Source organism: Oreochromis aureus, linkage group 18 (assembly GCF_013358895.1).
Source record: "Oreochromis aureus strain Israel breed Guangdong linkage group 18, ZZ_aureus, whole genome shotgun sequence".
Lineage (NCBI taxonomy): Eukaryota > Metazoa > Chordata > Actinopteri > Cichliformes > Cichlidae > Oreochromis > Oreochromis aureus.
This window is the reverse complement of record NC_052959.1, coordinates 7334818-7360597: the sequence shown is the minus strand read 5'-3', so window position 1 is coordinate 7360597 and position 25780 is coordinate 7334818. Positions and strand designations below refer to the sequence as shown.

The 25780-nt window shown below is 40.7% G+C and overlaps 2 protein-coding genes across 5 annotated transcripts in view; both read right to left on the bottom strand.

Annotated features, from left to right (window-relative positions):
• Positions 1-746: 746 nt before the first annotated feature.
• On the bottom strand, positions 747-12294 carry zgc:171422 (uncharacterized protein LOC100001353 homolog). Of its 4 annotated transcripts, none has more exons than XM_039601975.1 (7): positions 12115-12294; positions 5140-5342; positions 4945-5037; positions 4656-4751; positions 4428-4538; positions 4219-4348; positions 747-4133 (listed from the first exon to the last, which is right to left on the bottom strand). In XM_039601975.1, the coding sequence occupies exons 1-7, from the start codon at positions 12116-12118 to the stop codon at positions 2263-2265; spliced, it is 2508 nt and encodes an 835-aa protein (XP_039457909.1). In that variant the 5' UTR covers positions 12119-12294; the 3' UTR covers positions 747-2262. The 4 variants fall into 4 exon arrangements, with proteins under 4 accessions (XP_039457909.1, XP_039457908.1, XP_039457910.1 ...); XM_039601974.1 differs by lacking the exon at positions 12115-12294 and adding an exon at positions 6136-6396; XM_039601976.1 differs by lacking the exon at positions 12115-12294 and adding an exon at positions 5594-6001.
• Positions 12295-16029: 3735 nt separating this feature from the next.
• The window catches only part of LOC116332943 (sodium channel protein type 4 subunit alpha B-like), a 33953-nt gene continuing 24202 nt past the window's right edge, over positions 16030-25780 (bottom strand). The window contains exons 17-26 of the mRNA XM_039602818.1: positions 25538-25655; positions 25270-25424; positions 24874-25047; positions 23114-23236; positions 21706-21978; positions 21382-21435; positions 21164-21301; positions 20815-20919; positions 20388-20658; positions 16030-19298 (exon numbers count right to left, since the gene is read on the bottom strand). Coding sequence (XP_039458752.1) covers positions 18070-19298; positions 20388-20658; positions 20815-20919; positions 21164-21301; positions 21382-21435; positions 21706-21978; positions 23114-23236; positions 24874-25047; positions 25270-25424; positions 25538-25655 — 2640 coding nt within the window. The 3' untranslated portion in view covers positions 16030-18069. The remainder of the gene's footprint in view (positions 19299-20387; positions 20659-20814; positions 20920-21163; positions 21302-21381; positions 21436-21705; positions 21979-23113; positions 23237-24873; positions 25048-25269; positions 25425-25537; positions 25656-25780) is intronic.

The following is a 25780-nucleotide window of genomic DNA, read 5'->3' as shown; positions in this document are numbered from 1 at the left end:
AGAGGATGCTAACATCTTGCAACATTTAAGTCATTACCACAGCCAACTTTGGTGGTTGCACCTCCCTGTGAATGGCAGAGAAATGGGTTTGTTTTGAGAGAGAATAAAACTCAAAGGTTGCTATGGACGAGTGAGCATAGATGAGATGTAACTGGGGTGGGGAGTAAGAAAGAAACTGAGGTTGAAAAAAGACAAACAGAGCTTCTTTTTTTTCCTCAAAGAAAAAAAAAATCCCATAAAACTCAGCACAGATGGAAGAAATTAATGGTAATGCGTCTCTTACATAATGACACATCATGTTTGCCTGAATTTCAAGTTAAAACACAAAACTTGGAACAGAAGTGGTCCGAATCCAGCTTTTCTTTAGCTGGACGCAAAGTAGAGAAATGAATTTAAAAGCTAGATAAAGATGTGGTGATGCTCTTTACGGCACCTTTAAACACTTCAGATATGGCGGGACACCCGTGAGGAAACGGGAAGAAACTGTGCTTTAATCAAACTTCCAAGCCATGCCAAAGAAAGCAGATAAAGGGGACATGGGCCACAGCTGCAAAGCTGTATTTGTTTTCCTGACAAAAAAACAAATTTGATGATAAAGACAGTCATTATATCAGCTCTGCTGGATAACTAACACGCATCAGTGCATGGGAAACTGCTTAATAGTCACCTACTGCCATCTAGTGAAACTGAAGTCTAATACAGCCTACCTTTTGTTTTCTGAGAAAGAAAAAAAAACTTAACAAGCATAAGGAGTAACGAAGGGAATTTAATCTGAAATTCACAAACCTTTCAAACCACAGAGAGAATACAAAAGGCTTAAGGAGAAAAAAACAAAACAACACAAAGAAAATGGTCTTTTTAACTTTTACACACTCACAGTTATTTGTCATCCAGCATATTTACAGAGAACATTTTTTCCACCTCTGCAACTTTTACCTCCTTTTCCCAAAATATACCTTCATCAACTTCAGACATACCGCACGTGCCCCCTACCCCAATCATCTCAGTGACAAAATATTCTCTGAACTCCTTTTATCTGTCCCCCCTGATCCATGTGAAGAAGAGCTGGTGTTTGTGTAGACCAGATATAAAGCTTAAATGCTCTGGCAGCACCTGAGGTGACACTTCACATGGCACGTTCTTAGCTCTGACTCCTAACATTAGCCAAGAAAGCACCGACAATCCACAAAGGACCCGACTCTGCTGCAGCTCTATTCAGTATTTACTCTACTGCACTTTTACTGCAAACATTTACTAAACAAATGAGTCTTGCCTCCTAAAAATTACACCCCTTGTACGACAAACTGCAATCTCAAATAATCACATTTGCCCTTTCGGTCTCTGGCATTCCTATGACTGCTTCGTATTAGACAACCAATATATATTAGACGTGGCGGTTACTCATGACTTAGGAAAGGGAGGAGAAGCTTCTGTGTGATTACAATTGTAAAAAAAAAGGCCAATTTAAACCTAAACCGCGCTGCTTATTTTGAAACTGAACCAAGCAGCTTTGGGTCTGACACTAACCAAACACCCAGTGAAAACAAAGTAAGGCTTAGAAAAAAAACCCATGAAACTAAGTTAACAAATACAAAGGGCCAACATGTGAGTCAAATTTCCTGGCTTAAAGTCTTGTGGCTCCAGCCCCGAAAAGGGATTTATGCCCCTGTCCTCTCAAATGTGCAACGTAGCAACGAATCTCCGCTGAACCCTTTATATCTATGCTTTGTCATCCAACTTAACTGTCAGCTTAGTTGCAGGGGGGATTGTGATGTTTAGGAGACAGCGTTGAATCTTATCATCAACAGAGCTGCAGTCTGCCCTGGTCAGTTAATCACAGTAACCTCATCATTTTCACAAGTGCGGTGATCGAGAGCTGGGTCTAACAACTGTCACAACCAACTGTAGCACGACACTAAGAATCAGGATCAACAATCAGAAGTTCAGACAAATATTTATCTCTGTAACTATTAGGGAGCTCTGGAAAAGTAAGTTCCAACTAACATCTCATTGCATTCACGCATGACAAACTGATGTACAGAAGAAAAAAAACAAAACACAACACAACCAAAGCCAGATGGGAAAAGAGGGAAGAATTTGTTTGTGCTGGTTGGAACAATCTCGAACTAATGGATGAAGAACAGGAGCCGAATCTCCTCGCCTCACTTTCTACAACAGCCAATCGGCATCATTCCCGTATTGCTTGTTTAGTTGGTCCATTGAAAGTTTCTTAGATAATGTCAGTTTTCCTTCATGCCTGCTTCAGCTCATGTTCGAGTGGCTTTTCAGGTGCCTCCTCAGGTGGTTCAGACAGGTGTAAGTCTTGGGGCAGATCTGGCAGTGATACGGTCGCACCCCCGAGTGGTTCAGCATGTGCTGCTTCAACACGCTTCCGTCCGAGAAGGCCTTCCCACACTGGGAGCACACGTACGGCCGCTCCCCCGTGTGCACGCGCATGTGAACTGTGACTTTGTGCGCCATTGTGAAACCTTTGCCACAGACCGTGCACTTGAACGGCCTCTCTCCCGTGTGAGTGAGCCTGTGCGTGCGCATCGCCCCCATCTGGGAGAAAGCCTTCCCGCAGTCCGGGCAAACGTGCGGTTTCTCGCCCGTGTGAACCCTGGTGTGACTCCTCAGTCCTCCGGCCGTGGAGAAGCACTGCGAGCAGTGAGTGCACTGGTAGGGCCGCTCTCCCGTGTGAGTGCGCATGTGCTGCTTCAAATCGTAGCGGTTTCTGAAGCCGCGCCCGCACACCAGGCAGCTCTCCGGTCTGTCGTCGTTGTGGCGGAGCTCGTGATTGGCCAGGCATTTTTCGGAGAGGAAACATTTGCCGCATTCCTGACACTGATACGGTTTCTCGTGGTCAACCCTCTGATGGTACTTGAGCTCGCTGATCCCAGGAAAGGTCTCGTCACAGTATCTACACCTGAAGCGATGGTTGGGGCTGTAGGGGAGCTGATGTTCACTCATCTGATGGTTCCTCAGCAGATGAGCCATCTTGAAGGTCTTCCCGCAATGAGAGCATTCATATTTTGTCAGCAACTGGACACACTGGTGTCTGACGCGCTCGTGCATGGACCTGAACTGGCACCCACACTTGGTGCAAATGTGGGCGGCGTTTTTACACTTCCTCTTCCTGTGCCCAGACAGGTGAGCCTCGGTGCGGAAGGCTTTTCCACACTGAGAGCATTTGTAAGGCTTCACAGCTGTGTGGAACCTCTGGTGTTCAAGAAACTCAAAGCGATATTTAAAGCTCCTGCCACACAGCGGACAGTTATGGGTGACTCTTCCTCGCTGGTAGACTGCTTTGACGGAAGTCTTCCTGGAGGACAACACTGATGTCCGATGGCTCGAGCCACTTTTCCTGTGTTTATCCCCACTCATTAACTTGGCGGCGTCCATTTCACCAACCTCTTCATGCCTTTGTTGGTGTTTGTCCAGACTCTTTGTGGAGATGAAGCTCTTTCCACATTGCTTACACTGATAAGGCTTCTCATGATCGACTTGCTGATGGTACTTCAGGTCACCTATTCCTGAAAAACCAATCCCGCAGTGGCTACACTTGAAAAGGCGGCTTTGAACATGAGTTAGCAGATGTTCCTTCAGGCTGCTGGACTTTGGAAAACTCTTTCCACACTGCCCGCAGTCGTAGTTACGTCCCCGTTTCGGGCAGTGATGTCTGAATTTGTCCAGCGACGTTGGAAAACTGTTCCCACATTTGATGCAAAGATATGCCGCATTTTTGCATTTCCGCAGTCTGTGTCCAGCGAGCAGAGTGGCTGTTCGGAAAGCCCTCCCGCACTCAGAGCAGTTGTAGGGTTGCAGCCCGCTGTGGACTCTCTGATGTTCAATGAGGACAGAGTGATGCTTGAAGCACTTGTCACACTCGGGGCATTTATGGATTCCTGACTGCTGTCTCCTGCGTGGAGATGAAGTAACATCGGCCACTTTTGGAGATTCTGGAAAGTCAGCTGAGGTGGAAGGGTTTGTGGACAGCTCTTCGTCAAACATGACAATCTGAGGGACGTCATTATTTTCATCATCACAAGCGCTCGGGTGGGAAGCGATGGCTACTTCCAGAGACGGAGGGAGAGACAGCGAGGGGATCAGAAGATCATCTGACTGAAATGGAGCTGCAGGAAAAGAAACAGGAAACAAATATTAATACAGTCCCACATGTTGAAATAAAAGAAGATGCACTGACTAGTATATGCATACCAACGCTGCTCTTTGCTAATTTCCCGTGGCACTGTTTACTCTGGAGAAGAAATTTAAGGTCCTCTCCATTGGACACGCACTGCATATACTCCTCTAGGACTGAAGGGGCCGCGCTAATCCAGGATGCAGTCTGTGAGACACATGCACAAAAAAATGCACATTTGAAAGCGCTCCTTTATTTTATCATCTTAAAAAGATCCTCTCTGTACCTGTTTGAAATCTGGTATTGGCAGCAGCTCCTCGAGTCTTGTGAAAAACTCACAAACTAGGGTCTCGAGCGCCGTATCAAAGTCAGGGCCGTACTCCACAGGAAACACATTCTGCCACATGGGGAAAAAAAAAGATCTGCACTGTCAACATACAACCTCGACCTTTTACACATGTTATTATAATCACATTTTTAAATGTGATTCAAGCACTGTCAGTCCCAACTTTACCTTGAGAAAGTGTTCTCTGCCATCCGTGTCTTCAATGAGGCCTTGCACCAACTTCATAAAGTTTGCCTCTGGTGCTTCGATTACAGGATCATTGGTCTAGATAACCACAGGACAGGTCATAGGTCTACAGCTAATAATTATTTTCATTATTACTGTTGTATTACTTCTTTTAAACAAAATTCAATTTGTTTGATAAATCCTAAAAACAGTGATGTTTTCATCATTTTTTGATTTTACAAATTAGCCATTTATATATTCCAAATTAAAATACGCTAACAGGCTCACCCACCTCCTCGATGCAGGAAGATTGGATTCGGTTAAGGTGGCTCTGAACTGCCTTGAGATCTTCAGGGTGTTCAGAACGCAACAGTTCAAGAGTCGTCTAGAAGAAGCGTAGTTTATAATATTAACGGGAGCCTCGTGTCCTCGTCTCATTTGAATAGCACCGTTTACACACCTCATGCGATCCAGACATTTCACTTACCCTTGCTCTCAGACCCAGTGAGAGCAGCCTCCCTTCCCTCTTACTCATCAGTTCAGGAACTGCATCTGTTACCATGGACACAAACTCCTCCAGTTTCCCATAGTGCTTTATGTTCCGCTGGCGCACCACTTCCCACATCACAGCAGACATCAGGCGGAGTGGTGGGACCAGGAGAGCCAGCGAGGACAGGGGAACACTGAATTCTTCGGAGAGAAAACAGACTGGGTCAAACAAGCTTTCAGTCAGGTTAAGAACCTGGTACACCTCTGTGGCCCCGAGTTTACATAAGAATATTTAATTTTGAGGCAGAACAGGGATCCCCTTCGTTGTTTCAAAGGCTAGATTAAATGTTATTAATGTAAACAGTTGATCGTGCCTTAAATATATCAATAGGAAGAAGGTAAATGAGTGGGAGATATTGTTCTTTGTACAATAAAACCACTGAAGTCAGCACCGTCTGTTCACCATCGCTACTGTCCATCCATGAGCTGCAGAAATACAGTACTACAGTCCGTCCTTAGCCTAAAGCACCAGGTTTGTGTGCATAAATAGGATAAAATTCAGTTGTTTTATACTAAATTAACCACAAAGACAAAGAGGCGATGTGAGTTTATTACGGAGGCATGAGCATGTTAGATGGGTAAACAGCTAACTGGTAGCTTAACGCTAGTTACTTTATTTAAAAAGAATCGCGTTATTAATGCCTGTTAATAGACCGATTTTTTAACTGCATTTGATACACTGAAGCAAGCCTTTTCAAGCAAATAAAATGTTTGGAAACGCGGACAATCCCCACTGTTTCTTCCATATCTAGAGCGTCAGCTAACGTGCTGGCTACAGGGCAAAACCCGGCTTAACAGGGAGCAAAACAATTCTTGTTCCAGAGATTAGTCGAGGCCTCCTCAGCTCCCAGTAATCCTTCTCTTTGGCTAGTCGGCTAACCACATAACAAGCGAAAATACAACATGTTGTTGCTCTCCACGAGGTAACACTTACCCATATCATTCATTGTGGAATTCATTAGCAACGATGGAAGGAAAACGCAACACGAACAGCTATTTCGTTCATAATATCGGCTAGTGTAATAGCTAACCGAATATACGGCTTCAGGCGCCAACTTCTTCCTGAAGCACGCTGTTCATATCACGGGGAGCGTTGGGCCAGTAGGCTCATCAGGGAGGTTCGTTTTGTTTTACGGGGCAGCCCGTACACAACGAGTCCCATTTACTTTTGTAAACGCACCACGCCTCCGAACAATCAAAATAATAAGGGTAGCGTAAAGACCTGGCTCAACTGTATTTTATTACACAGTTCGTACACTGTTGTTATGCTCATATTGTAAGCTCGGAACAGACTTTACAACGTAAAATGTAAAAAAATAAATAAATTTAAAAAAAATCAACAACTAAAAAATAAAAACATTAAACAAAGTAATTTTTTAAAAAAAATACTGCCATTTCCGCTTTGGAATAAGAGTTAGAAATTATTTTTTCACTTTCAACTAAACGTAATTTTTAATTTGTTTCGGTTGTGTGACTTTATTATTTTAAACACAGGAACACATTAAACAAACCCACAGCAGGATGTTTAACCTAAGACCTGAACTCTTTCATTGCATGTATTTTTAATTACCAGTTTGTTTGTTTTTACCTTATTTTTATTTCTGAGGAAAATGAGATCCACATATGAGGATATTCGTTTTCAATATCGAGAGAACAGTGACAGTATAAGGTCCTCGTAAGTGGATATCAGGCCCTTGTAGAGCAAAATTTAGTATTTTGGTCTAGACAACCCAAAATGTGATGTCCACATATGTGGACGCGGGTCCTAGGAGGTTAAAGCTGGGTTCAAATATACAGTTTTGTGCTGTCAAGGGACAAATAGGTGGCAATTATCTAGTTTATTTTGTGTTTACAATATTGAACAGTGTCACTGGTAAATAATGCTGCTCCAGTAAGTGTTGCCTCATAGAAGGAAAAAAAAACAAAAAACAGGCACTAATAAACACAGAAGAACACTGTTTTCTTGGATAATTTCAAAATTACATTTTAGGACATCAGAAAACAAAACATACAAAACATCTGTATGTCAGGACCAAAAGCTGCACTTGAAGGTGACATTTTAAATGGACGATAAGGAATGAGTCTGTAAAAAAGAAGAAGAAAAAAGTCCAAATCCTATGATGCAGTGCATGAAGTCAGCAATAGTGTGTACAGTGTCACTGCACAAAGACATCATCAATGGCAAAACACCATTTGTGAGTCAGTAGAATCAGAGGGTCTGAGACTGGACTACACTGTGAGATTTTAAGTGTCTTTTCAGGTGACTGAGGCACGTGTAAGTTTTTGCACACAGCTGACAGGCGTAGGGCCGGACTCCTGTATGGCTCATTGTGTGTTTTTTCAGTTCGCTGCCACGTGAAAAGCTTTTCCCGCATTCAGAGCACTCGTAGGGGCGTTCCCCAGTGTGAACACGCATGTGGAGCGTCACTTTGCTCGCCATGGTGAATCCTCTCCCGCACACCGAGCACTTGTACGGCTTTTCCCCCGTGTGGGTGCGCCTGTGTATCTGCAGCTCTCCAGCCGAAATGAAAGCCTTGCCACAGTCGGAGCACAGATACGGTTTCTCTCCTGTGTGAATCCTTATGTGTACATTCAAGTTTCCCGACACGGAGAAACGCTTCCCGCAGTAGGTGCACTGAAAGGGCCTCTCGCCTGTATGACTGCGCATGTGAAGGTTCAGATCGTGCTTGCTCTTGAAGGCTTTGCCGCAGCGCGTGCAAATCTGCGTCCTCTGCTGCGTGTGGCGCAGCTGGTGAGCGGTCAAACACGCAGCCGAGCTGAAAAACTTCCCGCACTGCTGGCACTGATTGGACAGCTGAGGAGGATGAATCTTTTGATGTGATCTTAGCTCGCTCATACCCGGGTATACCTCCCCGCACTGTCTGCATGTGAAAATGCGGTTCTGGTTGTGAGTCACCTTGTGCTTAGCCAGCAGGTACATTTTCTTAAAACTTTTCCCACAGTAAGGACAGTCAAACTTGTGGATGCTATGAACACACTGGTGTCTAAATTTTTCCTGCATAGACTGAAAGCTTTTCCCGCATTTGATGCAAATGTACGCTGCTTTTCTGCACTGTGTCCGCCTGTGACTTGATAGATCAGAGCTCCGCCGAAAAGCTTTCCCACACTGAGAGCACTTGTAAGGGTTTTCTCCGGTGTGCAGCCGCTGATGCTCCAGGAGTTCATACCGGTAAATGAAGCACTTCCCACACTGAGTGCATTTCTGTGCAACTCTCTGTCTGAGAGGGCCGATCACAGAGCTGGACACCACATGACTCTCAGCAGATGAAGAGGGAGCTTGGTTAGTTGTTGTAGCATGGTCACCGCACTCCTCCACAACATGTATGTCAGGAATGCTGTCGGTGTCTTTTCCTCCCACCTCTTGTTCTGCGTTGTGAGACTCTTCCTCATGTGGCCATCTTGTATCCCACATGTCACCGTCTCTGGGCTCTTGAAAGGCAGCTGCCTCAGACACTCTTTGGTTTTCGAAGGTTTGTGCATTTGAGTCCACATCTTTGGCGCCGTTGTCTCTCAGGGAGACGGGGAGCGATAACGAGGAAAAAAGCCGCTGCTCTGAGGGAGATGGCACTGTTCGAAAGAATTCAAAAAGAAAAGGGTCAATAAAAAAACTGCATCCAATGCATCTTTTATCTTTTTCAATTAACTGAACGTATTTGGCTACAGAAATCCAAAACACAGCTCCCAATGTCAATCATAGGACCTACAATAGAAATACTGCATCTGACAAATGCATAACTCTGATTAAGTGCACATATATACTTCAATTTTATTTACAGAGCATCAGTTCAGCAACAGCAGTCATTTCAAGGCATGTTATACTGTATGTAGAATACATTATGAACCCATTACAGACTGTCAGGTAAAGATCCTACAGAGTGAAGAGAATCCTAATGATCAGATCACCCTCTGTGTGCAAGCACTTGGTGATGCTGAGGAGGAAGAACCCTTTTAAACAGGAAAGACTCCTGGCTTAAGCATCATTAGTCTGACTATGGTTGCAGGGTGATGTGAAAGAGAAAAGAAAGGCAGACAGACTCACCACTCGAATCTATCTTGGCCATTTCACTATTGCGAGGCCTGGTTCTGAGCAATACTTTGATGTCATCAGCTTCAGTTACACAATGCATGTACTCCTCTACCTCAGCTGGTGTATCACTGATCCACAAAGCAACCTTTATCAGATAAATAATATGATTTTAATGCACAGGCCTTAGACTGCTAATCTGTGAAAATGCCCTAAAAATAGTCCTTTCTTACAGGTAAAAGACTGTGGACCTCTACCTGTTTAAAGTCTGGTACTGGCAGCAGCTCTTCCAGTTTGGAGAAGAAGTCACAGAGAAGCTTTTCCAGTGCTGTGTCAAAGTCGGGCCCATACGCCACAGGAAACACATTCTACTAGGCGAAAAATTATTATTAAACACGCTTACCTATTTATATTTAGACTAACTGTAAGACAAAAGCAGAGACACACTTTGAGGAAGTGTTCTCTCCCTTCTGAGTCGTCCAGGAGTCTCTGAACAAATGTGACAATGTTGGCTTCAAGAGGGTTACCTTCTGGATAGACCTGCAGAGTTAAATAAACACAGTTAGTCAAGCAGAGCTTCTTAATCAGCCAATAGCCAACATCCAGGAACGTTAAGCGCTACACACCTGTCGTGAGCGAGTTTGCAGCAGGCCACCCAAGTGTGTTTTAATGCCTCCGAGATCCTCAGAGTTTAACATTTGTAATATCATCTGGAAGAGACATTAAGGACAGACAAACAGTGAAAGATCAAACGTAAACAGTGAAAACTACCTGCTGCCTCTTTCTCTTCTACTTACAGAAAGGACTTGCCTTTAACTACCTCTGGATCTACAAATGTGACACTAAAGATTTAAGAAAAAGTCTTATGTCTATTTGTTACTCATATCATCTTCAAGACAAAGCAAAGTCTTGGAGTTTGTGATCAATGCAATGCTTTTATTTTGTTGTTAGATTAACAACTGCATGAGCCAACATAATCCTTGTAAGTTTGTAAAATTAGAAATTCCACAGTCAGACAAATATGCAAATACCTAAGAAATTTTAACATGATAGAAATGTAACTAATACATGTGGAGACTGAATCCACAGTACATTTCCTTACCTTTGCCCTCAACCCCAGTGTGAGCAGTGTCATCTGCTGGCTTGTTAAGATGTCGGGAATGGCTTCAGATACCAAGGACACAAATTCCTCCACTTTACCATAATGCTTAATGATTTTCAGATGAACCACCTTCCACATCACAGCCGACATAACACGCAGTGGTGGAACCAAGAGCCTCAGCGATGATGGGGGTAAGGGCCCCTCTGTACGGGCTAGAACAGTACATTGATCCTGTCACAGAATCTGTAGAGATTCCTACAGCATCAATATTCTTCACACTTTGAAAAGTTGGAATAAGAAAACTATTCGTAAAAACACAGGTGTACGTAAAAATTCAGTTTTCTTTGGGTTGTTTGTTCTTCTTAAAAGAAGAAAATATGGTGTAAGTAAGCAGTCAATGAAGCCACACGTGACAAAGATTTTAATTGGCTTCCATTAGTTGTGGGGAGAAAAAAATGAAAACACCAAAGTATCACAATATTTTTGCGTGCCAGTATATATGCTGAGAGTACTATGAACATGTGAGCTAATCTCATGCACCACTATCTTGAGATATTAGCTGAGCAAACTTACATGAAATCAGCTCAACCATTAAAACAAAAACATCCAATATTGGACAGCTACCTCCTAATTTAGAGCAAGCTCAGTCACAAATGTGCAAATGTATACCATCCTCCATCTGTGCCTGCCTGCTGATTATACTGAATTTTTTCACATTCTGCGACTAATTGCAACTCATGGTGACTAAATGCTTGTTTAGAGCTTTAAGGTGTGGCACACTCCTGACAGCATTTGATCGCAAGGCGATTGCACAGTTCTGATAGGAGGCAACCTTTCTGCAAACAGTTGCAGTCTGATTTGGACTGACAGCAATCACTCAGAGAGATTATTGAAGGTTTCTAAATAATAAGTGTTGCCAACATGCTGCCATCAGTCTGAATGAGCCTTTGTCAGTGAGCACAACTCAAGGGGACCAGAGTCTGCTGGCTGTCAGCTGACTGTATTCTGGTTATATTCCTACAGAGCAGGACGATTACTGATCGCAAACGAAACACTTAGATGTAAATTTCTGTCTATACAGTAAGCAACAGCTGTGATTTCCCCACAATTTATCACAGTTAATAGCTGTATTATGTCATAAGAAAAAAAATGAAGTGAAATATTTTTTTCTCATTGGACAAAACAAATGACAAGTTTAACTTTAAGAACATAATTGGCAGTTGAAAAAGGTGATAAATGACAATATATGTCATTGCAATACCCAGCATATTGCAAAAATGTCAAAAATCACAATAATATTGTTTTATAAATCAAGTATCGATAATACCGTATTGTGGGGTGTCTGGTAAGTCCCACCTCGAGCTTCCAGTTTGTGTTATCTTTGTGATGTGTGATCTGAATGTGTGCTTAGGATTGGTCCACCCTTTAATTTCTTATCTTTGTATGACACTACTACCTTTCTGTGTAATTAGGATCTCTCTTACGTGTTATCTTTCATGTGAACAAAATAAGACTGAAGGGGTATTGCCGAGCAAAAACAAACCAAAAAACTTTCATCTTCTGTGATTTATCGGCAGGAAATTTACTGAAGATTTTTCAAAGTGCAGTTTAATTTCTCCAACTTTTTTTTCATAAGCTATCGAAAAGGTGTGGGAAAATTTGAGACTTTTAGTATCAATGAGTCAAAGAGAGGAAGTTAACGTTAGCGGAAAAGCTAACGACATCAAGACAAACAAAGACAACCGATAAAGATAATGAACTTTTACCCATGTTGTTATCCTGAAGAGATACAGCTGTTCAGCGGACACCCAGGAAGGCTCCCTCATAAAATAACCTGCCCGCAGGGGGAACGCCGACAACAAGCCCTCACTTCAACACCTCACCGTTTCTAGTAGGCGGACAAACACAGCAGAGTAACTTCCGGACTCTTCTTCGTGGTGCATATGTTGGGTTGACAGCTTTACCGCCCTCTACTGTCTGTTGCAAACAACTCAATGACACCAATTACACGCAGCCACAGACGTTTCTGTCAGTTTAACCAAGCTGTAAATGAGTAATATTAAAACCCTCTGTTATACGTCTTTAGTAGTTTATAGACTAAATGACAGTAGTATGAAAATGATTAATAGCATAACATTTGGATGAACAAAAAAAATTAAATTTATGACGTGGAGGACGAGTAGAAGCAATCAGAAGGCCATAGTAAATCACCAAACCTTTATCACTTGTTCTCTAGTTTTTCATTAATACTGCATGTTGATGGCCTTGTCTCCTTTCCAAACTAAATCTGCTCATCCTTCAGACTCGTGTGTAGTTGCATGAACCCCCTGGTGGTGGCAGTGAAGGATATGAAACAGTCATGGCTCAGTAAGTATTTATCAGAGGCAGAGGATCCATGGAAGAAGTAATTAGATAGTGCCTCATCAGGCCATCTGGGCAGTATAAACCAACATGACTAAGTAAATACCCTGCAGCACATGTGGTGACTGACAGACGCAGTACCTAAAAAGGCTATTTCCGCTCTTTTCTGTTTTTGTTTGCTTTTGTTTGTTTGTGTTCTTTATGTGTCTCTCAGTCCTTTCAGTAAAGCCAGCCTTGGTTTTTACTTTGCTGTCACCCACAGACACTCGGTCCAGGACTAAAAAGTTACAACAACATGCAAGCTAGCAATAATTTTGTATTCCAATATCAATAAAACTGGGTGATAAACTACTAAAACACACATGTTGCAGTGTGGACATCAAGTAAGAAAATCTAACTCACTGCGAACAGATTTTAGGTAAGAGGATCTTTATCAAAAAACCTGACTGTTTGAGTCCATAAAGTTTATTTTGTTTTTTTGTTTTTTAAAGCACCCAAAGTCTGTAGGATCATTAAAGATGGCTTTAAAATCAACTTCACATATAGAACAACTTGATCTATTTTTTTTTTTTTAGAAAGAAAGAAAGTAATTTTTCAAAACAAATTACCCATATTTAAAGTATTTGAGGCTTAACATGAAAATACCAAAAGCAGTATATACAATGTTAATTCCAGAGAAGTTGGAACATATCAGATATTTAAACTGTTTCATGAAAAATATTAGCTCAATTTCAATTTGAAGGCAGCAACATGTTTAAAAACGATGTGATGGGGGCAACAAAAAGGCTGGGAAAATAATTAGTATTACAAATACATCTGCAATTGGCAGCACGTCAATAACATGATTGGGTATAAAAAGAGCATCTCACATATAAAGATGGGCAGAGGTTCACCGGTCTGTAAAACACTGTGTTTACAAATGACACATGATACAAATCTGATTGTGTGTCATTTAAAATGGAATTTGGCAAAGTGGTCAGACAAATCAAAGATTTTAATTCTTTATGGTCCTCCAGACTAAAGAGGAGAGGGGCCATCCACCTTATACTTAGTTCAAAAGCCTGCATCTCTGATGGTGTAGATGTGATTAGTATTTGTGAAATTGGCAGCTTACGCATCTGGAAATGCACCGTCAATGCTGAAAGGTGTATACAAGTTTTAGAGCAACCATGCAGACCACATCTTCTTCATTGAAGGCCTTGCATATTTCAGCAAGACGATGCTAAACTGCAAACTATATCTATTACAACAGCTTTATAGTAGAGTCCAGTTCCTTACACAAATGAAAAACATTTGGAGCATCATAAAAATAAACCATATGACAACACCGAGGACAAGAATGGGAAACGTTCCTCTCCCACAAGCCCAGCCGTTGCTCTCCTCAGTTCTCAGATCTTTACAGACTGTTGTTAAAAGAATGGATGTTACACAGTACTAAACATGGCCCTGTCCAGACTTTTGTTGAGCCTTTCACTCCCAAATAAACTTATTTTTTTAAAATGCTGCATTTTCTTATGTAAACATTCATATTTTCTGTGTTCTACTGTGAATAAATATGGGGCTTATAAGGTTTGGAAATCATTGTATTCTGTTTTATTTACATTTCACTGCACTGTCCCATTTTTTTTTTGTGTGTGTGTGTGTGTGTGTGTGTGTGTGGGGGGGGGCATCTATTTAAAATCTTTTGAAGTGACAGAACTTTTCCCATAACTATATAAAGCTTTAAGGTCAGCTTGACTTCATATTTTTCTCAATTTTTTTCTTTTTTTGGGGGCACAGACAGGCTTCCATAAAAACCACAAAACCAAGAAGTCAGAGATTCATTAAGAACAGCTGAAGTGTAAATGTTCATACTCCAATAGTGGAGAACCAGGATTGACCTCAAAGACTGACGATGATGATGATGATGAGACACAACATGAGTCATGACCTTTTTTAAAATTTATTGTTATATATATGTATGTATGAATATATTGGTACCATATTCATCATATGTCCCTTGTATTAGGTGTTCACATCATATGCAGTCAGTATTTTTAAAGCATTACGTTGACGTCGCTTCTTTTTTATTTATTTATTCTTACTGTGGCTGTGCATTTTGTAATTACACATAGTGCCTTTTTAATCTTTTAAAAAATATTTTAGTTTCTCTCCGTGATGAAGCTTTAATCTCCGCCACATGTCCCAACGCTTAAAAAAATCAGATCAATTACCAAGTCACATCCAGTCACGTCACATTTTTTCCAGCCCATCACGCACAAAAACCCAAATTAAATTTAAAGCGAGCATCTGTCTGTTACCATGGTCGAAAAGTATAGCGTGCATATGGCGGACGTGTTAATGCATGTGTGTGCACGCAAGTGTGTAAGAGTGAGAAAGAGAGGAAGAGAGAGAGAGGAAGACTGTGTGTATGTTTGTGTGTCTGCGAGTGTGTAATTAAAACAAGTGATCCACCCCCCCACCTTTTTTTTTTTTTTTTTTTTTTACACACAGATTATCCCTCCATCCCAGCTGGTCAGAGTTGGATTTGACCACCCGACAACCAGAGAGAGGAAATCTCTTTGGAGCTAAATCCAAATTGGCACCCTTGATTTTTTTTTTTTTTTTACCAAACTGAAAATGTTGGTGTGTTTAAACAATGAATTTGACACTAATATCTAAAACATATTTAGTAGAAAAACACACCAACATCTTGAGGTATGAAAACTGGTTTTGTAGTTAGTTTTTGTGGCTCTTCAAAGTATTGCTAAATGTACCATATGTGTTATAAATGTGTCATAAATCTCCCATCACTGTGTGATCAGTGACACATCACATCACTGACACATGATTCTGTGTGTCAGAATGAAAAAACTAAAATAAACTAAAAAGAAATAACAATGAATGGAAATGATTAAGATCACTCAGGCTGGTTGTTGAGGGGGGTTTTGTGGTCGTGTTGCTTTTGTGCTGGCATTATGAACAAATTTAAGCTGCAAAGGGCAATACGAGAACACTCACAAGGACAGCACAGTGATGCAAAGGTTTCTGCACATCTGTTTGGCTTTTTTTTTTAAACACATGGACTCTGAGAGAGATTGAGAGAGAGAGAGAGATTTAATATCGCCCTGACTTGTAATGAGGTCAAATCAGTTAACTGGTTCCTCATGTGAAAATGAAGATGCTGGGTTGCTGCTCGGTTCTGAGCGCAGCTTTAAGTGTCCACTGTGTGGTCAGTAAAAATCCACAGGTCTGTAAAAGAGCTTTATTATCATTCAGTAAAACAATCGATAAAATGTTTAACCTAAGTGCATTACAGACAATCAGGTCCTCAAGGAAAGTCTTTTATATAAAAATGAAGATATTATATTTTTATAGTTTTAACATATCGTGTAATGGCCACTATGAGAGTCACTGAAATGGTCTTTAAATATAAATATATCACAAAAAATATGTAAAAATTAGCTTTACACACATTATACAGCCTAGAAGCTCTTTACACGCTTAATTACAAAATGAGCTTTCAGTGCATGCATGCTCCTCAAACCCACATCAGTCAGATCAAATTAAACGGTCTAAAGAGATTCAGAGTGTGCGGACAATAATCAATATCAGGCACATGATTCAGGGATCATCAGTACACACAGCCCTTCTTAGTAACTGACACACAAGTTAAATGTGTAATGCAGTATACATGACAAAATAGCTGTAAAAGGTTTCATTGTAGTATATTTTTTATAATGAATATGAAATACTGCTTGTTTTCTGTCATCTGAAAATGCATATATCACCTTCATTTAATCAAAAATTATATTTTGTTGACAATAAGTAGTAAAATGAATGTCATTTTATGGGTTTGGCTTGGCTATGTTTTTCCTGCATTTAGGATGAGCAATTGCTAAAGCTGTAAGCTTTGGTTAAAACTGTAATGTGGTAGTATGCATTAGCATATTAAAACCTGAATTAGCACTTTAAAAGTGCCACAGTCAATTAAACATTTGGACATTTCTATCAAATTTGTATTTGTAGAAAATAACTTATTCAACAAATATATATTTTTAACTTCATGAAACTTTTAACCAAATCCGTTTTTAATTGTATTGTCAGTTTGTTACTTAGACGCATTCTTTTATACCTTTCTTTAATAATTTTTAATTTGCTGCATATATCTTGCATTTCTCAGTTTGAGAAACCAATTTCCTTTTTGTCTGCCATTCTCTCAGGGGTTTTGCTTGTGCATTTATTATGCAATCAGAGAGAAGCTTTTCACTGCAGGTAACAGTTCTTGGCCTTGAGGAGGGATGTGTTGCTTCAGACACAAATTTTACTTCACGAGGACTCGTGGTTTTAGCAATAAAAATGCATTAGTGTAAACTACTGTTGTAAATTCCTTGAAGTCATTATGTTGTTTCATTAGCATCTGTCAGTGGATAGTTTTATTAATCTGAAAGGAAACACTCTGTTCTCTAATGGCTCAGTCACACTAAAGTAAAAGTAGGATGGTAACCTCCTTGTGACCAGGAAAAATCAGTGATTGCATTTCATTTTTTTGCTGTTGAAGACTGGTTGTAAGCATTTGTGGTGGCCAGTTGCTTGCCCAGAGGGTAAGAGATTGTGATTGCACAGTTTGCCTGGTGGGCAGCAACCTGTCTCCAAACAATTGTGGTTCAGTTCAGACGGACTGCAATCACTTTCAGACAGATTGTCGAAGGTTTGGAAAGAAATGATTTATAAAGGCAGACAGACTGCAGCAATGTCGGCATCAGTCACAGTCAGTCTGTAGCAGTGAGCGCAACTCATCTGTGAGCAATCTCTTTGCTATGGGGACTTGACTCAAATAGTTGCCAACTGTTTGCAGCAAGTGCAGTGTTTAGTTCCCTTATAAAGTGGTGGATAAACAAATTCAACGGAAGACCTTATTCTAAATCTGATTAATCTGCTTCTTGGTGCCAGATATCACAAAAGACCTTTACAAGTCTTGTGGTGTCCTTACTTCAATGACTCAGAGTTGTATTTGCTGCACAGTGAGGACCAACATGATACAAGGGAGCTGGTTTTAATCTTGTGGCTTTGTCTTGATAGGTCTAAGTCGATATTAAAAAAGAGTGCGTGATTATGTCTGATGCCATATTGTGATATTTTTAAGATGATGTATAACTTCAGAGCTGTCCATGGTACTCTCTTGAACATTGTGGCATAACTGACATCTTCCATTAAGAACATAGAGGCCGAGTTGCCTAAAAACATTGCATATTCCCTCCATATCTGTTAAAATATAAAAGCTTTTTTTCCCTCTTAGACCGTGAGTTATTTCAATGCATATTCTCTGCTGTAAACAAAACAGACAAAAACAATACAATCACCCTCCGTTCAACTGACTCTCAAAGAAAAGTTTCCTCATAGTTTTCCCCAGGCTCCCTGAGTTCAGAGTCTCTGGATACTGATCCGGTCACCTCAGAGAGGCTCAGAGAGGCTGCCCTGGTCACACTATCATAAGATGGTGGGGAGGATGTTACAGTGTCGTCTGCTGTCTCTGCAGCCCCCACAGGCCCATAATGCTGGATCATGGTGGCTATCAGACCTTCTGTTTCTGGAGCATTCTCCACATCCACGACTGTCTCGTAGTTTATCTGTCTGTAGAGGTAGGACGCCTGCTTCATCTGCCGGCGCACAAGATGCCTCCTGTAACACCTCTGGATGACGATCGCAGACACCTCCTCGAGTTTGCGCCGCAGTGTGGAGGTGATGGGCTCGTGGGAAACTTTGGACGGGTTGGTCATCATGAACTTCTCCTCCATTTGCTGTTTCAGGGCATCCATTTCCCCCGACTCTCCCAGGACGCGCTTTGTGAAGGCAAACAAAATATCCAGGCAGTGGATTCTGTCCCCACTGACCATAGGGAGGTCCATGGAGATCAGGTGGATTTTGTTGGGCTTTGGGATACGCAACGGTTCCGACAGAGTGTCAGCAAAGTTCGACAGCATGGAGAACTCAATGAACTGCGTGGCCTCGGAGTCAAACTTCTCCCAAACCTCGTAAAACATTTCAAAGTCATCCTCACTCAGGGGCTCTGTGCTCTCCTCTGTGGCAACACTGAAGTTCTCCAGAATGATAGCTATATACATATTTACCACAATGAGGAAAGAAATGATAATGTAACTGACAAAGAAAGCTATGCCCACCGAGGGGTTGCCGCAGTTTCCTCGGGTGTTGGTGCCTGTGTTGATGAAGTTGAGGTCACACTCATCTGGGGGGCTGGACATTATAGGGCTGAGCAGGTTGTCCCAGCCTGCCGAGGTGCTGATCTGGAAAAGGGAGATCATACTATTCCCAAAGGTCTCGAAGTTAAACATATCATCGATTCCATCTTGTTTCTTCACATAGGCAAAGTTTGCCATGCCAAAGATTGCATAGATGAACATTACAAGGAAAAGTAGGAGACCAATGTTGAACAGTGCTGGCATGGACATCATTAAGGCAAACAGTAAAGTCCTTATTCCTTTGGCTGCACGTATAAGTCGGAGTACACGTCCTATCCTTGCCAGTCTGATGACTCGAAACAGGGTCGGAGATACAAAGTATTTCTCAATAATGTCAGCAAGAACAATCCCTGAAATGAGAGCAGACAGGAAGTGATTTGTCTCATTGCACAATGACACACTCAAATTAACCTGCAGCACTGTAATTCATATACTGTTCAAAAAGCCCTTTTTAATCAGAGTATAACATCAAGTAAATTAAACTTGTGGGATATTGATGTGGTCAGTTAAGCATCAGAGGGTGTTGTTAATCAGGTTAACAATGGTCTTTAAGTGATGGCATAATGAACCCTGCTTCTGGGTCCAAACTACTCTGCCTGTGTTTTTAACATGTTTTAATGCTTCGTATCTTGTTCTATTTAATCTGAACAAGCCCCTAAAACAGTCAGTGACCACTGTTGGCCTCTCTCAGTTTTTATTACCACTGTTCATTTTAAAGCTCCATTTTTAAAACCTTACGATGTAACTACAGCCCAGCCCATGCAGCAGTATATTAATGACTAACCTCTACTGAGGATTGATTATCTCAGTTGTTCTCCTGACTGAAGTTTGGTCCATTAAACGACGGTTAGGCACAAATTGCATTTGTGCCTAAACATCGGGAACCCTCATAGCACATCATTATATACCAGCTAGTCCAACTTCAGTAACCCCACAAACGTCACTGCTGTTTACTTGTCTTCATTTATGTCGGAAGTGATAGCAGAGCTGTACATTTTAAGTTTTTCAGAAACCCCTCAGTCAGGACATGGTATATCATGTTTAGGTGGAAACTAGCGAGCTAACTTCCTGCTAACTTCTAACTCATTTCATAAATTCTGTTTTCATGGATGCCTGGATGTTAAACTCAATTGTTACTCCTGGTAGAGCAGCCACGCTGATCATTTTATTAAAGATGAAAGAATTTAGACAGTTTTTAACTCTCAGCGATGTCACAGTGTTCCTGTGACTTTGGGACCCGGAAATGTCAGACTTAAAGACCGGGTTGCTTAGATGTTAATGAAATAACAACAGGACAACAATGAGACAACCCCCAAAACAGGTATGTTTTTACAGGTGGACACTCACATTTTTTCCCTCCTTTATCTTTTCTGACTGCTTTTTTCACTTGCTTGGCATTTACAAAAATTGTAAACAAAAAGATTTTTTTCACTTCTTACCGACAATAGAGAGAATTATCACCACAAAATCAAAAATGTTCCATGCAACGGTGAAGAAATAACAACGGAGGGCAAAGATCTTGATCAGGCATTCGGTGGTGAAGATCACAATAAAAACCAGGTTGATCTTGTTGAGGATGGACTCCATTCGCTCTGACTGCTCATCGGTTTCCACCATCATGGTCACCATGTTGACAATGATGAGCATCATGATCATAATGTCGAAGGCTTGCTTAGACACCAGATCAAAGAAGAAGGCTTGGATAATGTTCTAGGATCGGGAAAGAACAAGCAAGAATACAAGGTTTGCAAGGTTACTGATATCACTTCAAAAAATACAAAATATTTTAAATGTATATATAGAAAGTGTACAGGTAAAAATCTGTATCTTTAAAATGTGCTACATTTGCAAATTACATAGCTTTACCGTGGGTCTGGGTATTGGCTTTTGAGGTTTTTTAGTTCCTAACTTCTTCATAGCATTGTAGTACTTCTTCTGCTCTTCAGTCATGAAGATATCTTGTCCTCCTAAGTGCAAAAGAAAAATATCTCACGTTACTTTCTTTCCTAAAACAATGACAGGAGCTGTTTTCTTTTAAATGTTCAATCTGGGGGAATTAAGACCAAAAATCCTGCCACCTTATTCTTACTATAGAAAATTTTTCTTTGTACTTTTATTGGACTATTCATGCATTTATTTCTGCAGCTTCAAATAATAAGAACTGCACGCAAATATCAAGTGATCCCAGCCTGAAATCAGTGTTTTTAATACTCATCTTTCTTTTCTGCTGATTGAAATTGTCAATGATGACACCGATGAAGAGATTGAGGGTGAAGAAGGAGCCAAATATGATGAAGACTACAAAGTAGAGGTACATGTAGAGGTTGATTTCTTTTATTGGTTGTTCCTCCACCTAAAAACAAATGGGTTCATTAGTCAGTTAGTTAGTTAAGATTTTCATGGTGTAGGTGTGGAAGAAAATAATATACTTACTCCTCTTGAATCAACAGCTGCATACATTATTTCCATCCATCCTTTAAATGTAGCCTGTGAATAAAAGAATATAGCACAATGTCATAGTCCAGGCACTGCATTGTAATGTTATAGTAACAGCTGATTTTATTTTTAGAAAGAAAACAACAGTGAAATGTCTTTTATGATCTGCTGTAAATATCGAAGTGAGAGAGACTGATGTAATTGTCTGGACAGAACAGAAGTGGAACAACACAACAAGAGTAGTGAACAAGTTCTCGAGGTGTTTATTAGCAAAAACAGGCTGGCATCATGTGTGACAGGTTAAAAATAAAATCAACTTACCACTTGCAAAAGAGAAAGGTAGCCAAGCCCCACATTGTCAAAGTTGACCTTGACTTTTGTCCAGTAGAACTGGGTGTCATTCATGGCGAGGCAGTCTGACTTGTTGTTGACCAAAGAGACACTGTGGATGAACCCCGTTCTGTTCACGCACTTTCCAAATTTGCCGGCGAACAGATTGACTCCCATGATACTGAAGATGAGCCAGAAGATGAGACACACGAGCAGCACATTCATAATGGAGGGAATAGCTCCTATGAGGGCGTTCACCACTACCTGATGAGCAGCAAACAAGAAATCAGGTCAGTCCCAGAGAAATAAAGTATATTCTATTGTTGTAAACAGCTTATGTTTGTGATCTCTGTAGTTCACACTAGTCTGGTAATCTTGTTTTCTACATATGCTATTATGTGATAGTTGAAGTTTAGTTTCCCAATTCTAACTTAAAGCCAACAGCACAATTTTTCACAGTGATTTATGTTATGACAATCCCTTGTGTGATAATACATGTGCTGTGTGTTGATAATCAATTTCACTCAAAATCACATGTATGATTTTTGACAGTACAGGAAAAGTCAGTGGGATACATAACAATGTGGTGAAACTGTCATACAGATTCAGGGTATATGGACAGACACACACGTGTATACACATGGCCACTTTATGAGCTACACCTTGCTATTAGTGTGCGACCCCCTTTGTTTTCAGAACCCAAATCAAAATCACTCAAATCATCTTTCTTCTACATTCTGGTGCTTGCTTTGAACATAAGCTGATCCTTTACCATGTCTCCATACCTTAATGAATTGTGTTGCTTCCATGTGATTAGGTGTTAGTAAGCAGGTAAAAAGATGTATCTAATAAAGTGGCAGTTAAATAAACTGTTTGCGGAGACTGCATTAAATCACAATCACTAAAATAAAAGTATAACAGCTAACAGTATTGTACAGTAAAGTTTATATTTAGTATGGCGCAGTACAGCATGTACCCTATAAAACACATATACTGCTGGAAAATCTAGTTGTCAGAACTTTACAGTAATTTACCAGGGACATTTTGTACAATAAGACTGGGAACTATACATGTTTGCACAAAGTTTAGGGCTAATCTACCAAGAAGCTAAAGAACTGCTGCCTTTCGCTGGATAAGTAAAGACTTTACATGTAACAAATCCCTGAAATACTACAACACATCCACAGTGACATCTGTTCCAAAGTTTTATCCACTCAGCAGCTGTTGAGACATTTCTACCTTGTAGAAAACTACTCACCAATTAAGCTGTTGTGGTAGTCCCAATGCTAAAGTTGCTTTATAACTAAGGGTTTATCCATAAGTGAAAGTATATTAATGAGATGAATCAGGATGTTAGTAGCCGACAGTGACAGCAAAGGACAGAAAACATATTTCTCACCCTCATGCCCTCAAATCTGGACAGAGCTCTGAGAGGTCTCAAAGCACGGAGGGTCCTCAGGGACTTGATGGCAGTAAAGTCAGAATATCCCAGTGAATTCGCTACCAGGCTTATCAAGGACACCTATGTGGAGTACAGAAAGGTGTATGAACTCTGAGAATCATAAAACAGATATAAGTGCTTAAACCTTTGAGAGGAAACAGCAAAAAGTACTGAAAAAACAATATCACCTGGTCTTATCAGCACATTTGCCAAGAAAGTGAGTATATTTTTAGCGACTCTTATAAAGAATCAAAAAACGGAGGAGAGTCGTAAGAGACACATCAGAAACATTTAAAGAGCCATAGTCACATTTTTTGTGTGTATTTTGGGACATTCCACAGTTAGGAACACAAATATTGTATTTTTGAGGTTTAGATTTGATTTGGTTTTTGAATCATCGTTTCAGCAAATTTAGACTTCCACTCTATTCTACATCCAAAAGAGACAAAACAAAATGGTATTCCGCTGTTGAATGACCCTTGGATGACAGCTATGGATGAAAATGGCATGAAAGATACGTGAGAAAGTCATGTCATGAAGGATGATGACAAAACACAGACAAGTATGCACATATGGTAAAAACAGTATCCATGCATGCATACTCAGCTATATATGCATATAAATATGTATATATATCAAATAGAGTGAGTTTTATAAAGAAGTTTAATCTTTCTTTGCCAAATTTGTTTCCCATTTTGTTCCAAATTGATCCAATAAGTTCATTCAAAGCAATTTAGGGCTAATAAGGTCCCAATGATCTGTATTTCTTTATAAAAGTCCTTTTACAGATGCGTTTGGCCAATATATCTAAAGAAGATACTCAAAATCAGTTTCAGGACTACAGAAGTCTTTGGCTCCACGACAGTACAGACAGAAAAATACAAAAATAAAGCAAAAGTAGGAAAGAAAAGTTTGCTAGGACTTCCTTTAAACATAAAAAAACAGAGGACGCTCGGTACCTGAGTTAGACCAAACAGGTCGCACATGAACTCAGCTGGTGCAGTTCAAAAACAAGTACGTTCCACAGTAAACCAGATCTTCTGTAGATAAGCCTCAGATCACATGAAACTGCGTTTGTTTTTGATATAAAAGCCAAGGTCCTGTACCCAAGCGGTTCAAACGATGATTGCTGAGAGCATTTTTTAAGTTATTCTTATTTTAAATCTCATTTTACATGAAAAGCATTTGTTTAGAAACAAGACGGTGGCTTTTGATATCGCAACAAAAGCGCTTACGAGTGAAGAAACACAGAAGCATTTGTGATGCGGATGCAAGTTTCCAGTCCCAGACTCCATACTCACCTGGGACCTGCTAACTACAACTTACCCTAACAATAGAGCGGTCTGTGGCAATCTGTGTAACAGCAGGTGAAATCAGAGGAAGTCAAGGGCTGCATGCCTCGGGCACTTTGAGTGACTAAACACTTACAGAACCGCATCCAGTTCCCCACAAACATGTGGCAAAATCCTACTGGGGAACGGCCAAATCCTGACATGAGAGCAGCTGCAAAAATCTACAACGTTGCTACTGTTTCAGTGTGACTTAGCACTTAGTTCTGCAGCGAACAGGTTCAGGTATTGAAAATGTTGTCTAGAGCTAATTCACGCGCTCTCCTGTGAAAAATCTGGCATCATTATAGCTACAAGTACGGCATACATTCAGCTACATCCTTTCACATCATATGATTTAAAAACCAAAGCAGCAAAGCGTTCACTTACATCCACAATCAGAAAGTCGAGCCAGCACCAGTAGTTTGTAAAATACTTCTTGAAGCCGTACGCAATCCACTTGAGGAACATCTCCAGGACGAAGATGTAGGAGAAGACTTTGTCAGCGTACTCCAGCACCACCTTTATGACTTTTCTCTTTTCAATGTAAATGTCTTCAAATGCCTGCAGTATAAGAAAATGCAGCATTACATTTCCATTGCTCAGCATAAGAAAACCATCTGTGAGAAGCTTTTTTCTTTAAAACTACACAAAAGGGACGATTTGTTCAGCCAGCTTAACGTCTCATCAAATCTACTGCCGATACTGTTGGTCAATCCAGACATTAATAATTAATATTGGTATTAGATCATTACTAATCTTTCTAATTCCATCTAGGACCCTTACCAGAGCCCCACTGCTGAGCAGGATCATGAAGATGATGAATGTCTCAAACCAGCTGTGCTCCACAATCTGGTAGCAGGTCTTCCTCAGCCTCCACCAGGCCTGGCCTAGTCCACGGCTGGTGTTGATGTTACAGCACTGGCAGTGTCTCATGCAGACTGATGATCGTGTCAAAAAACAAACCGGCATTTATCACAGCATGAAGGAAAAAAGAAACATTTTAAATAAATGCACGTTAGCAGAGTTAGTGAGGTTGCTACTTCTCACTCACATTCAGGAAAGCACTCATCAGGCTCCATACTGTCTTCATCCAGCACTGACAAGTTATCCTCTTCCTCTCCGGGCTTCCTCAGATCCACAGTGCTGCCCTCTGACAGGCTGATCTTCTCCTACAAATTAAAGTCTGAGTGTTTACAATCGCGTGCCCTCATATGGAAACAGCCCTCAGGTCTTTGACATCTGCATGTGTAAATACAGAATATGAATCTCTATTAAAGTAGCAAACAGCGATTTG